At 46.1% G+C, this 14,852-nt stretch overlaps 2 protein-coding genes and 1 non-coding gene across 4 annotated transcripts in view; 2 read left to right on the forward strand and 1 right to left on the reverse strand.

Moving 5' to 3' along the window:
* Nucleotides 1-1,207, forward strand: part of CFAP94 (cilia and flagella associated protein 94) — a 110,018-nt gene extending 108,811 nt beyond the window's left edge. For both annotated transcript variants that reach the window (XM_038771701.1, XM_038771709.1), the window contains exons 15-16: nt 333-446; nt 875-1,207. In XM_038771701.1, coding sequence (XP_038627629.1) covers nt 333-446; nt 875-1,150 — 390 coding nt within the window. In that variant the 3' untranslated portion in view covers nt 1,151-1,207. The remainder of the gene's footprint in view (nt 1-332; nt 447-874) is intronic.
* A 63-nt stretch (nt 1,208-1,270) lies between these two features.
* The window catches only part of IRAG2 (inositol 1,4,5-triphosphate receptor associated 2), a 224,946-nt gene continuing 211,364 nt past the window's right edge, over nt 1,271-14,852 (reverse strand). Inside the window, exons 33-35 of the mRNA XM_038771719.1 lie at nt 13,364-13,465; nt 6,335-6,433; nt 1,271-1,782 (exon numbers count right to left, since the gene is read on the reverse strand). Of these exons, the coding sequence (XP_038627647.1) occupies nt 1,539-1,782; nt 6,335-6,433; nt 13,364-13,465 (445 nt within the window). The 3' untranslated portion in view covers nt 1,271-1,538. The remainder of the gene's footprint in view (nt 1,783-6,334; nt 6,434-13,363; nt 13,466-14,852) is intronic.
* On the forward strand, nt 4,407-4,493 carry TRNAR-UCU. Its single transcript is given in 2 exon segments — nt 4,407-4,443; nt 4,458-4,493. It is a non-coding gene; the product is annotated as a tRNA-Arg (tRNA).

Genomic DNA, 14,852 nt, shown 5'->3' on the forward strand with positions numbered 1-14,852 from the left:
TAGTACAGTACTTGGCACGTAGTGAGCACTTAAGCACCCTTATTACCCTCCTTTCCCACGCACTTTAATGCCCCCAGAGATGCTCAGTAAATACGATTACCACTTCTTAGCTGGTCACGGGAGGGAAGACGTCGGATCTTTTCACACCTGAGTTTATTGAACGAGAACACCGAAAGCGCAGACGGTTCACAAACAGGCAACGAGGCTACGAGTCGGCTAAACGTACGGGTGTCGGCGGATGCTCTCGGGGGTGACTCCGGCCCCCGAAATCCACCCTGTAGTGTCGTTCCCCCCCCCGGCTCAGTAGCGTCCGTTCCTTCCCCTCCCCTCAGAGCCCAGGAACCGAGGTCAAAGCTTATCAACAGATGGCCTTGATGGCCCCGGCCTTGGCCTTCGGCTGGAGCAAGTGGAACCTGAATTGTGGCGCGGAGACCGTGGTGTTGAAGGTAGGTGTCCCACGAGGATGAGCATCGCCCGCCGAGGCTGGGAAGGGGCCTCCAAAGCCCGGCCCGCACGCGGGAGGGGAGAGGAGCTTCATTCGTCCATGTACGATTTAATAGAAGCCGCGAAAGGCTCCTCACGGAGAGCTGGGCGGAAGCGGACGGTGGTTTCCGCCCAGACGATCCGACAGGGCCGGGGATGGGACTCCCGTTTGGGATACTCGGGATCTGGCTCAGCCCCGCCTCGAGGCCCGTGAACCCGAAAAGTAGGAAAAAGGTACTAAAATCCGCGCCCTTAACTGGACCCTGGGAAGCGAGGTCACGGTCCCGCTTAGACGGCGGATCCGGCCGAGATCCGTGCCGTAAAACGTTCCCGGCCACCGCAGTGGTTGTTGACGTCTTGGAGATGTGGCGGTCTCTCTCCCGTCCCTCAGGCGAGCGAGCATCTCGGGACGGAGCCGGTGAACGCCAGAGACTGGTCTCTGTACATGTTCAACGGCCAGAGGGCTCAGAGGCTGAAGGTTGACGAGTTCAGCCCGGCCTTCTCCGAAGATCTAGAAGACGACACCGAGTTTCACTCCACCCTCTACCACATGCTGAAGGATTTCACCAGCGAAGAAGCGATGGAAAAAGTCCAAAACGCCCATCACCTCTTCGTCGACGCCGTCTATCAGCTCTTGCTCTTCACTCGGGTCCTCACGTATTCGTGACGGCCACTGGAAGGCAGGGGATCGGGAGAACCAGGACGCTCGCGCCAAAAGTAACGTTATCAGAGGCCTAGCCTAGTTGACGTTTCCGCGTGTCACCTAAAAAGCATCTATGTACACAAAATACGGTTTCTTCTCAGTAAAAAAAAAATTAATTCACCCCTTCTCCTAGTAGGTCGGTTAAAAGTCTCAACGATCCGAGTGGCTAATCCTAGCTACGGTCCAGTCTTTCCTCAGAAAAGGCGCCGGCGGTCCGCCGTGGAATCCGGGGGGAGGGAGAAGGAGACAGTCTCACGCCGTCGGGTTTCGGATCCTCCCATCCCGTTTCCAAAAAAATCCCTCCCCACTCTCCCGGAGAAGCGACGGGCTTCCGACCCGCGACATTCCCCGGTTACACGGGCGGGGGGTCGCGGTGGCGGACCCCGATGTAAGGCCACAGGCCCCGCTGGAGGGGAGGCCAGGGGCAGCCGTTTTCCTCCGGAGCGGCGTCCACCAGCCTCTGGAAGAAGCGGCCCGTCAGGAAGCTCATGAACGCGGCAAAGAGAACGATGAACGCCACAGAGATCCACACGGTCTTGTTGGCCTTGTGAAAGGACGCCTTGAGATCCACGGCCCAGTCGCACACCGCGTTGTAGCTGGCGGGGGGAGAGCACAGACAGCCAGAGGGTGGAGGGGGCAACCAGTCAGTCGACTGGATTTATTCGACTGCATTTTTGAGACTGTGAGCCCACTGTTGGGTAGGGACTGTCTCTCTATGTTGCCAATTTGTACTTCCCAAGCGCTCAGTACAGTGCTCTGCACACAGTAAGCGCTCAATAAATACGATTGATTGATTCCACGCTTACCACGTGCGGAGCGCTGTACTGAGCGCTTGGGAGAGGACGGGAGAACAGTGACCTTGGGCGCCCACGGTGAGCTTACTGTCTTGGTGCACCGGTTAGAGAAGCAGCATGGCCTAGTGGCAAGATCCCAGGCTGGGGAGTCGGAGGCCATGGGTTCTAATCCCGACTCTGCCGCTTGTCAGCTGTGTGACTTTGGACTTCTCTGGGCCTCAGTTCCCTCATCTCTCAAAAGGAGATTATAAAAATAATAATAATGGCATTTATTAAGCGCTTACTATGTGCAAAGCACTGTTCCAAGCACTGGAAGGTGATCAGGTTGTCCCACGGGGGGCTCACAGTCTTCATCCCCATCTTACAGATGAGGTAACTGAGGCACAGAGAGGTTAAGGGACTTGCCCAAAGTCAACACAGCTGGCAATTTGCAGAGCTGGGATTTGAACCTAGGACTTCTGACTCCAAAGTCCGGGCTCTTTCCACTGAGTCACACCCATGGGGGAAAACCTGATTAGCTTGTATCTCTCCCAGCACTTAGAACAGTGTCTGGTGCATAGTAAGCACTTAACAAATACCATAATATTATTATTATTAATAATAATAATAATAATAATGGCATTTATTAAGCACTTACTATGTGCAAAGCACTGTTCCAAGCACCGGGGAGGTTACAAGGTGACCAGGTTGTCCCACGGGGGGCTCACAGTCTTAATCCCCATCTTACAGATGAGGTAACTGAGGCACAGAGAAGTTAAGTGACTTGCCCAAAGTCACACAGCTGACAGCTGGCAGAGCCGGGATTTGAACCTATGACTTCTGACTCCAAAGTCCAGGCTCTTTCCACTGAGCCACGCCCATGTGGGGCAACCTGATTAGCTTGTATCTCCCCCAGTGCTTAGAACAGTGTCTGGCGCATAGTAAGCGCTTAACAAATACCATAATATTATTATTATTTCTTCATCTGTTAAATGAGGATTAAATAAATACCATAATATTATTATTATTATTTCTTCATCTGTTAAATGAGAATTAAAGAGTCAGTGGATCATATTTATTGGGCACTTACTATGTGCAGAGCACTATACTGAGTGCTTGGGAGAGGACGATAGAGCAATAAACAGATACACCCCTGCCCACGATGAGCTTACAGTTGCCTCAGTTTCCTCACCTGTTAAATGGGGATTAAATATCTGTCCTCCCTCCTACTTAAACTGGGAGCCCCAGAAGAGACGGGGATGGTGTCTGACCGGATTTTCAAGCGGCATTGCCTAGTGGCTAGAGCCCGGGCCTCCATGTCAGAAAGTCATGGGTTCTAATCCCGGCTCCTCCACCCATCTGCTCTGTGACTTGGGCAAGTCACTTCACTCCTCTGTGCCTCAGTTACCTCATCTGTCGAATGGGGATTGAGTCTGTGATCCCCACTTGGGACAAGGACTGTGTCCAACTCGATTTGCTGGCATCCACCCCAGCATTTAGTACAGTGCCTGGCACATAATAAGCCTTTAACAAATACCACAATTATTATTATTATTATCTATGCCAGTGCTCAGTACAGTGTTTAATAATAATAATAATGATGATGGTATTTGTTAAGCGCTGACTACGTGCCAAGTGTTGGGGTAGATACAAGGCCATCAGGTTGTCCCACATAGGGCTCCCAGACTTAATTCCCATTTTTCAGATGAGGTAACTGAGGCACAGAGAAGTTAAGTGATTTGCCCAAAGTCACACAGCTGATAAGTGGTGGAGCCGGGATTAGAACCCACAACCTCTGCCTCCCAAGCCCGGGCTCTTTCCATTAAGCCAGTATCCACTAAGCCACACTGCTTCTTCCTAAGCGCTCGGGAAAGGACGGTTGAGCAATATACCAGACGAAATTCCTTGCCCACAGCTACTCTGTATTATGCTCTCCTGAACGCTTAGTACAGTGCTCTGCATCCAGTTCTAAAAGAAATCAATGGTTGCTATTGAGAGCTCACGGTCTATCACACCACTGAACAGGGGAGGACACTGAGGCTCAGAGAGGCTACGTAACCCACCCAAGGCGACCCGCAGCAGGTCAGTGGCAGAGCTGGGCGGAGAACCTGGGAATCCCGATTCCCTTCATCAATCAATCAATCGTATTTATTGAGCGCTTAATGTGTGCAGAGCACTGTACTAAGCGCTTAGGAAGTCCAAGTTGGCAACATATAGAGACGGTCCCTACCCAACAGCGGGCTCACAGTCTCGAAGGACTTCATGCTCTGTCCACTCGGCCACACTGCCTCCCCATCATTTTTTTTGTTTCATTTGTTTTGTTGGGATGAAGACAGCGAGCCCCATGGGACACAGGGACGCTGGCTCAGTGGAAAGAGCCCGGGCTTTGGTGTCAGAGGTCATGGGTTCAAATCCCGGCTCCGCCACTTGCCAGCTGTGTGACAGGTGGCTCTGTGTCGCAATGGATAGCGCACTGGACTTCTAGTGACGAGAGATTGATTCAGAGGTTGTGGGTTCAAATCCCACCAGAGTCGCTTTATTTTCTTTTAGACTGTGAGCCCACTGTTGGATAGGGACTGTCTCTGTATGTTGCCACCTTGTACTTCCCAAGCGCTTAGTACAGTGCTCTGCACACAGTAAGCGCTCAATAAATACGATTGATTGATTGATTTGGGCAAGTCACTTCACTTCTCTGGGCCTCAGTTCCCTCATCTGTAAAATGGGGATTAAGACTGTGAGCCCCCAGTGGGACAACCTCATCACCTTGTAACCTCCTCAGCGCTTAGAACAATGCTTTGCACATAGTAAGCGCTTAATAAATGTTATTTTTTTAAAAAAACCTGATTACCTTAAATCTACCCCAGGGCTTAGAACAGTGCTTAGCACATAGTAGGCGCTTCTCTGGGCCTCAGTGACCTCATCTGTAAAATGGGAATGAAGACTGTGAGCCCCATGTGGGACAACTGATTATCTTGTATCTACCCCAGCGCTTAGAACAGTGCTTGGCACGTACTAAGCACTTAAATACCATCATCATCATAATTATTGTTGTATTTGTTAAGCCAGGCACAATAATAATAATAATAATAATAATAATGGCATTTATTAAGTCCTTACTACATACGAAACACTGTTCTAAGTGCTGGGGAGGATACAGGGTGATCAGGTTGTCCCATGTGGGGCTCACAGTCTTAATCCCCATTTTACAGATGAGGTAACTGAGGCTCAGAGAAGTTAAGCGGCTTGCCCAAGGTCACACAGCAGACACATGGGGGAGCCAGGATTAGAACCCACGACCTCTGGCTCCCAAGCCCGGGCTCTTTCCACTGAGCCACGTGGGGGTAGATACACGGTTGAACACCATCCATACCCCATGTGGGGCTCACAGTCTTCATCCCCCATTTCCAGATGGGAGAACTGAGGCCCGGAAGAGTGAAGCGACTTGCCCAAGGTCACTCAGCAGACAAGGAGCAGAGCTAGGATGAGAACCCAGCTCCTTCTGACTCCCATTAATTAATAATTAATTAATTATATTAATATAATAGTATTATACTATAATAATTATAGTATGTGGGGCTCACAGTCTTCACCCCTATTTTACAGAGGAGGTAACTGAGGCGTAGGAAAGTGACTTGCTCAAGGTCACAGAGCAGACAAGGAGCGGGGCGGGATTAGAATCCAGGTCCTCTGACTCTACCCACTATGCCAAGCTGCTTCTCGGGCTCCATCCACTAAGCCACACTGCCTCCCCTTCATCCATATCATCATCATCATCATCAATCGTATTTATTGAGCGCTTACTATGTGCAGAGCACTGCACTAAGCGCTTGGGAAGTACAAATTGGCAACATATAGAGACAGTCCCTACCCAACAGCGGGCTCACAGTCTAAAAGGGGGAGGCAGAGAACAAAACCAAACATACTAACAAAATAAAATAAATAGGATAGATATGTACAAGTAAAATAAATAAATAAATAGAGTAATAAATCTGTACAAACATATATACATATATACAGGTGCTGTGGGGAAGGGAAGGAGGTAAGATGCGGGGATGGAGAGGGGGACGAGGAGGAAAGGAAGGAAGGGGCTCAGTCTGGGAAGGCCTCCATATGTTGCCAACTTGTACTTCCCAAGCGCTTAGTCCAGTGCTCTGCACACAGTAAGCGCTCAATAAATACGATTGATGATGATGATCCTCGCAAGGCTGTTCCCAACTCACACCCACCTCCGTTCACCGTGGCTCTTGCTCAGGACCCCTGGAGCCCACCAGAGCTGGGGGAATTTTTGACCCCTAATGATCCGGCTCCCGTCTCCTCAGGCAGACCCCCACTCTCCCACCCAATCCGCCGCCGGACCACGGCCGCGGAAACTCACAAGGAAGAAACGGCCGGATTTTTCCCCTTTTCCGTGGCGCTCAGCTTCCTCGTTTTCTCCGTCGCTTCCTTCGCCGGTAGTTCGGACTCCTCTTGGTCTCTGAAAAGAGAAATAGTTGAGCGTTTTAGATTTAAGACAACCACGAAGGGCCCGGAAAGAAAATCCAGGCCCAATTATGCCAAGGACCAAGTTTCTGACTCGAAACGTCCTTTCCAGCCCTTCCACACAACTAAAGTAGGGCTTGGGCTCCTTGCCTTACTTGTACATATCTATTCTATTTATTTTATTTTATTAGTATGTTTGGTTTTGTTCTCTGTCTCCCCCTTTTAGACTGTGAGCCCACTGTTGGGTAGGGACTGTCTCTATATGTTGCCAATTTGTACTTCCCAAGCACTTAGTACAGTGCTCTGCACACAGTAAGCACTCAATAAATACGATTGATTGATTGATTGTCTTGTCTTACGCTGTTGAGTTGTCTCTCCATTCTATTTATTTTTGTTAATATGTTTGGTTTTGTTCCGTCTCCCCCTTCTAGACTGTGAGCCCACTGTTGGATGGGGACTGTCTCTATATGTCGCCAACTTGTACTTCCCAAGCGCTTAGTACAGTGCTGTGCACACAGTAAGCGTTCAATAAATACGATTGATTGATTCATTCATTCATTCGATCGTATTTATTGACCGCTTATGGTGTGCAGAGTGCTGTCAAATTATCCATCAATCCACAGGCCAAGGAAAATAGAGTGGACACACTAGTCTAATATACAAACCAGCACACTACTTGAATATATAAACAGAGACCCTATTTGAATGTGCAAATTGAACTATTTGAACATTCATTCAATCCTATTTCTTGAGCGCTTACTGTGTGCAAAGCACTGTACTAAGCACTTGAATGTACAGACATCGTGATGATGGTATTTGTTAAGCCTTTACTGTGTGCCAGCCACTTTGCTAAGCGCCGGGGAGGGTACAATTGTCACGCTGTCCAATTGTCAGCTGTGTGACTTTGGGCAAGTCACTTCACTTCTCTGTGCCTCAGTTACCTCATCTGGAAAACGGGGGTTAAGACTGTGAGCCCTCTGTGGGACAACCTGATCACCTTGTAACCTCCCTGGCGCTTAGAACAGTGCTTTGCACATAGTAAGTGCTTAATAAATTTTTAGACTGTGAGCCCACTGTTGGGTAGGGACTGTCTCTATATGTCGCCAATTTGTACTTCCCAAGCGCTTAGTACAGTGCTCTGCACACAGTAAGCGCTCAGTAAATACGATTGATGATAAATGCTGTCATTATTATTATTATTACAAGCAAATCGAGTTGGACACAGTCCCTGTCCCACGTGAGGCTCACGCTTTCGATCCCCATTTTACAGCTGAGCTAACTGAGGCCCAGAGAATGAATGATAACAATACTAATTATGGCATTTGTTAAGCACTTGTCTTATGCTGTCGAGTCGTCTTCGACCCACAGTGACGCCACGGACACGTCTCTCCCGGAACGCCCCGCTCGCCATCTGCCATCGTTCCGGTAGTGGATCCACAGATTTTTCTTGGGAAAAATCCGGAAATGGTTGACCATCGCCTCTTCCACGCAGTTAACTCGAACCCTTGACCTCGACTCTCTCCCGAGCCACTGCTGCCCAGCACGGGGGATTTTTGCCTTTTAGCGGATGGCCTGCCACTCGCTAGCCACTGGGCGAGCGAGGAATGGGATGGACATTTTTAGACTGTGAGCCCACTGTTGGGTAGGGACTGTCCCTATATGTTGCCAATTTGTACTTCCCAAGCGCTTAGTACAGTGCTCTGCACATAGTAAGCGCTCAATAAATACGATTGATGATGATGGGCAGGCCTCTGCTGCACCCTCCCTCCCCTAGTCGAGACTGGTAGAGGACTGGAAACTCTCCAGGTGTGACCCTGAGCGGAGGTTATTAAGCATTACTATGTGCCAAACGCTGATCTAAGCGCTGGGGTAGATACAAAGAAATCAAGTTGGACAGAGTCCCTGTTACACATAACGATAACAATAATAATAATGGCATTTATTAAGCGCTTACTACGTGCAAAGCACTCTTCTAAGCGCTGGGGAGGTTACAAGGTGATCAGGTTGTCCTACAGATGAGGGAACTGAGGCACAGAAAAGTTAAGTGACTTGCCCCATCTTACCTCCTTCCCTTCCCCACAGCACCTGTATATATGTTTGTACATATTTATTACTCTATTTTATTTGTGCATATCTATTCTATTTATTTTATTTCGTTAGTATGTTTGGTTTTATTCTCTGTCTCCCCCTTTTAGACTGTGAGCCCACTGTTGGGTAGGGACTGTCTCTGTATGTTGCCAACTTGTACTTCCCAAGCGCTTAGTACAGAGCTCTGCACACAGTAAGCGCTCAATACGATTGATGATGATGATGACTGTCTCTATATGTTGCCAACTTGTACTTCCCAAGCGCTTAGTACAGTGCTCTGCACACAGTAAGCGCTCAATACATACGACTGATTGTCCAAAGTCACACAGCTGACAACTGCTGGAGCCGGGATTTGAACCCCTGACCTCTGACTCCAAAGCCCGGGCTCTTTCCACTGAGCCACACATGAAGCTCATACTCTTAATCCCCATTTTACAGATGAGGTAATACAGTGAAGTGACTTCCCCAAGGTCACACAGCAGACAAGTAGTGGAGCCAGGACTAGAACCCGTGACTTTCCAACTCCCAGGCTGAGCTCTATCCAAATATAGATAATATTTGAATGTGCAAATGGACACACTATTTCTATATGTAAATGGGAACACTATTTCTAACAATAATCAATCAATCGTATTTATTGAGCGCTAACTGTGTGCAGAGCACTGTACTAAGCGCTTGGGAAGTACAAGTCGGCAATAATAATAATAATAGTAATAATAATAGTATTTGTTAAGCGCTTCCTATGTGCCAAGCACTGTTCTAAGTGCTGGGATAGATAAAAGGTCATCAGGTTGGACACAGATCCCATCCCACATGGGGCTTACACTCTTCATCCCCATTTTACAGAAGAGGAAACCGGGCACAGAGAAGTGAAGTGATCTGCCTAAGGTCACACAGCAGACAAGTGGCCGAACTGGGATTAGAACCCACATCCTCAAACTCCCAAGCCCGGGCTCTTGTCACTAGGCCCTTTTACTTCCCATCAGCATTTCAATAGTCAAAGAGGAATGATATTTCAATATAAATGGAACACCATTTGAATATGCAAATGGACACACTATTTGATTATGAGGTTAATGAGGCCTTTCGCTCTCTGGAATCTGTTTCGTCATTACCTCAGACTCACTGAATAATCTGGACTGGAACATTTTCTTCAAGGATTATGGAAAGAATCTACCCCAACTTTCAGAATTATAGGGCCGGAAAATAGGGTACATTTGGAAATATATATTTTCCCCCCGTCTTTGAGGGGTCATAAGTGGGAGGTTTTTTTGGGTGGGAGAGGAATGTTGGCTATCATTATTACTACGTTATTATTATTTATTACAGTATTTATTTAAGCTCTTACTACATGTCAAGAGAAGCAGCCTGGCTCAGTGGAAAGAGCACGGGCTTGGGAATCAGAGGTCATGGGTTCAAATCCCGGCTCCGCCAATTGTCAACTCTGTGACTTTGGGCAAGTCACTTGACTTCTCTGGGCCTCAGTTACCTCATATGTAAAATGGGGATTAAGACTGTAAGCCCCACGTGGGACAACCTGATCACCTTGTATCCTCCCCAGTGCTTAGAACAGTGCTTTGCACATAATAATAACAATAATAATAATAATAATAATAATAATTCACCTTGTATCCTCCCCAGTGCTTAGAACAGTGCTTTGCACATAATAATAATAATAATAATAATAATTCATTCATTCATTCAGTCGTATTTATTGAGCGCTTACTGTGTGCAGAGCATTGTACTAAGCGCTTGGGAAGTACAAGTTGGCAACACATAGAGATGGTCCCTACCCAACAGTGGGCTCACAGTGTAGAAGGGGGAAACAGAGAACAAAACAAAACATATTAACAAAATAAAATAAATATGTACAAATAAAATAATAATAATAATAATGGTATTTGTTAAGCGCTTACTATGTGCTTACTTACTTTTAGACTGTGAGCCCACTGTTGGGTAGGGACTGTCTCTATTTGTTGCCAACTTGTACTTCCCAAGTGCTTAGTACAGTGCTCTGCACACAGTAAGTGCTCAATAAATATGATTGATGATTGATTGATGTGCAAAGCACTGTTCTAAGCGCTGGGTAGGTTACAAGGTGATCAGGTTGTCCCACGGGGGGGCTCACAGCTTTAATCCCCATTGTACAGATAAAGCTTACATAGTAAGCGCTTACCAAATGCCATCATTATTATTATTATGTCTAGCACTATTCTAAGCACTGAGGTAAATTCAGCTTAATCCTGTCGGATACAGTCCCTGTCCCCCATGGGGCTAACGGTCTAAGCAGGAGGGAGAACAGGTGAAGCAGCGTGGCTCAATGGAACGAGCGCGGGCTTTGGAGTCAGAGGTCATGGGTTCAAATGCTGGTTCCTCCAATTGTCAGCTGTGTGACTTTGGGCAAGTCATTTCACTTCTCTGGGCCTCAGTTACCTCATCTGTAAAATGGGGATTGAGACTGTGAGCCCCCCGGGGGACAACTGATCACTTTGTAACCTCCCCAGTGCTTAGAACAGTGCTTTGCGCATAGTAAGCGCTTAATAAATGCCATTATTGTTATTATTATTAACAGGTATTGAATTCTCATTTTGCAGGTGAGGAAACTGAGGCCCAGAGAAGTTATAATTGATTCGCCCAAGTTCACCTAGCAGGCAATTGGCATTAGAACCCAGGTCCTCTGACGCCCAGGCTCTTTCCCCTAGATCACAGTGCTCTTGGATAAACAATCTCCTAATACGATCTCTTTTTTAAAAAATATGGTCTTTTTTTAAGTGTTCACTATGTGCCAGGCATTTTGCTAATCACTGGAAGCTATTCAGGAGGGATACTGTCTTTGACCCAAGGTCTTCAACCCCATTTTCCAGATGAGGGAACTGAGGCCCAGGGAAGTGAAGCAACTTGTCCAAAGTCACCCAGCAGACGAGTGGAAGGGTCAGGATTAGAACCCAGATCCTTCTGGTTCCCAGGCCCGGACTGTCTCCATCAGGCCAAGCTGCTTCTCCACATGGAGATGTTGAGGAGGCCTGAGTTGGCAAGAGGGAGGCAGGCGTCTTCAAATTTTAGTGGGAAGTTTGAATTCAGGTCTACGAAGGTGATAACGGGGGAAGCTGCGGTGTGGCCAGGTGACTGCTGTGTGACCTTAGGCAAGTCACTTCACTTCTCTGGGACTCGGTTCCCTCATCTGGAAAATGGGGATGAAGACCGTTAGCCCCACGTGGGACAGGGGCTGTGTCCTATCCAATTACCTTATATCTACCCTGGCGCTTAGAACAGTGTTTAACACATATTAAGAGTGTGAGCCCCCATGTGGGACAGGGACTGTGTCCAACCTGATTACCTCCTATTTATTCCAGCGCTTGGAACAGTGCTCGGCACATAATAAGCGTCTAACAAGTACCAAGAGTATAGTAAGCACTTAAATGCCACAATTATTATAATAATTACTGCTAAGGTTAAAAGTCAGCATTGCAGGCACGGTACTGTGAGCTGTCTTTTAGACTGTGAGCCCACTGTTGGGTAGGGACTGTCTCTATATGTTGCCAATTTGTACTTCCCAAGGGCTTAGTACAGTGCTCTGCACATAGTAAGCGCTCAATAAATATGATTGATGATGATGTACACAGGTTGAATCAGTCCCATTCTTTTAAGGTTCTCCAAAGTCCAGTGTCAAAGGTCATGGGTTCTAATCCCGGCTCTGCCACTTGTCTGCTGTGTGAACTTGGGACAGTCATTTCATTTCTCTGGGCCTCAGTTCCCTCATCTGTAAAATGGAGATTGACAGTGTGAACCCCACTTGGGACAGAGACTGTGTCCATCTTCATTTGCTTGTATCCACTCCAGCGCTTAGTACAGTGCCTGGCACATAGTAAGCGCTTAAATACCACAATAATAATAATAATTGTTATAGTGCCTGGCACATAGTAAGTGCTTAATAAATACCATAATAATAACTATTGTTATTATTATAGTGCCTGGCACATAGTAAGTGCTTAACAAATACCATAATAATAATAATAATAATTATTATTATTATTATCATTATACTATATATCACAATATATAGCATTATAATATTATAATAATTATTATAACATAATATATTAATTATATATTAATTATTACTATTAATATATTTTATAATACATATGATAAATAAAACAAATAAAGCAAATAATCATTATTATTAGGCTTAAAGTAATGTAGAAAACTTATCAACTCAACGGGAAGATATCTGTCACTATGAACACACATATGCTATTGATATATAATTTAATATAATTAATAATAATTAATTAATTAATAATAATCAGTTAATTATTATAATAATTATTGTTGTTGTGTCTGGAAAATAATAATAATGATAATAATAATAATAATAATAATAATAGTATTAAGCACTTACTATGTGCCAAGCACTGTTCTAAGTGCTGGAGCAGATACAAGGTGATCAGATTGTCCCACGTGGGGCTCACAGTCTTAATCCCCATTTTACAGATGAGGGAACTGAGGCCCAGAGAAGTGAAGTGACTTGTCCCAGGTCACACAGCTGACAAGTGGCAGAGCCGGGATTAGAACCCACTACCTCCGGCTCCCAAACCCGGGCTTTTTCCATTAAGCCATGATGCTTCCCCATAGTAAGAGCTTAACACAATACTGTTATTTTTTTTCAGTGCTTAGAACAGTGCTTGGCACATAGTAAGCACTTAAACAAATCCCATCATTATTATTTACTCTGGCAACCATCGCCACAGGATCCAAAGCCCAGAAAATTTCTCAGAAGGGTCTGCTCCAATTCCCGATTTTTCCATCCAGGGCTCCTAGTTGGGCTTCCACTTACTTCAGTTGACATTTCTCTCCCTCACTGTCTCCCCAATCGTATGAGCTAATGAACCGTTGCAGCGAGGGCCGGGAATCTCTTGGTTTGGACCCCAGTGTCCGCCTTTAAAGAAAAAAAAAAGGAAATTGTAGCCATTTACCTGTCCATTCATTCATTAATTCAATTTATATATTCAATTGTATTTACCGAGCGCTTACTGAGTACAGAGCACTGAACTAAGCGTTTGGGGGAGGACAATAGAACAATAAAGAGACACAGTCCCTGCCCACGTCTGTCTAGATGGGGAGACAGATGTGACTAGAAATAAATAAATGATGGAGATGGACATAAGTGGTTTGGGGCTGTGACGGGGGGATGAATAAAGGGAGCGAGTCAGGGCGACGCAGAAGGGAGGGGGAGAAGAGGAAAGGGGGGCATAATAAGGAAAGGCAACTGCAAGTTTATTACATGTCTTAATTCTCTGGCGTAGGGAAACTGAGTCCAGGTTTGCACTGGCATTCAATATTAATAACAATAATGATCATCATCACCATCAATCGTATTTATTGAGCGCTTACTATGTGCAGAGCACTGTACTAAGCGCTTGGGAAGTACAAATTGGCAACATATAGAGACAGTCCCTACCCAACAGTGGGCTCACAGTCTAAAAGACTGTAGTCTTTTAGATAGTAAAATGATAGTAATAATGGAACTTGTTAAGCACTCAATAAATACCTCTGATTACTTTGGACTCCGCTCCCTGTCATAACAAGGTCCCCTTGAAGTCATCATCATTTTATGATTTTTTAATGTCAGCCAGTGGTGTTTATCAAGGGCTTATTATGCACAGGGTAATAATAATAATAGTAATTATGGTACCTATTAAGTGCTTACTATGTGCCAAGCACTGTTCTAAGCACTGGGGTAGGTACAAGTTGATCAGTTGGACACAGTCCTTGTCCCACACGGGGCTCACAGTCTTAGTCCCCATTTTACAGATGAGGGAACTGAGGCCCAGCAAAGTGAAGTGATTTGCCCAAAGTCACACAGCAGACGTTTAGTGGAACCGGGATTAGAACCCAGGTCATTTTGACTCATAGGTCCACGCTTTATCCACTAAGCCACGCCTCTTCTCTCAATGTTCATAGTGACAGGTATCTTCCCGTTGAGTTGATAAATTTTCTACATTACTTTAAGCCTAATAATAATTATCATTTGCTAAGCATTTACAACGTGCCAGGCACGGCGCTAAGCGCTGGATAGAGGATCATCAGGTTGGACACAGCGCCTGTCCCGTTTTATTCAAATAGCAAATGTACCCTCTGACACGTTGATTTTCATCCAGTTCTAAAATCCATCTATTGCTGTATATTGAGCGCTTACTGTATGCAGAGCACCGTACTAAGTGTTCAGGGGAGCAAAATACAATCATCTCGGTAGTCTTGATTCCTGCCCGCCAGGGCAGATGGACTTGAAAATCAGTTCAGCTGGTTTGTACATATTTCATCAA

This window comes from Tachyglossus aculeatus, chromosome 2 (assembly GCF_015852505.1).
Source record: "Tachyglossus aculeatus isolate mTacAcu1 chromosome 2, mTacAcu1.pri, whole genome shotgun sequence".
In the NCBI taxonomy this organism is placed as follows: domain Eukaryota; kingdom Metazoa; phylum Chordata; class Mammalia; order Monotremata; family Tachyglossidae; genus Tachyglossus; species Tachyglossus aculeatus.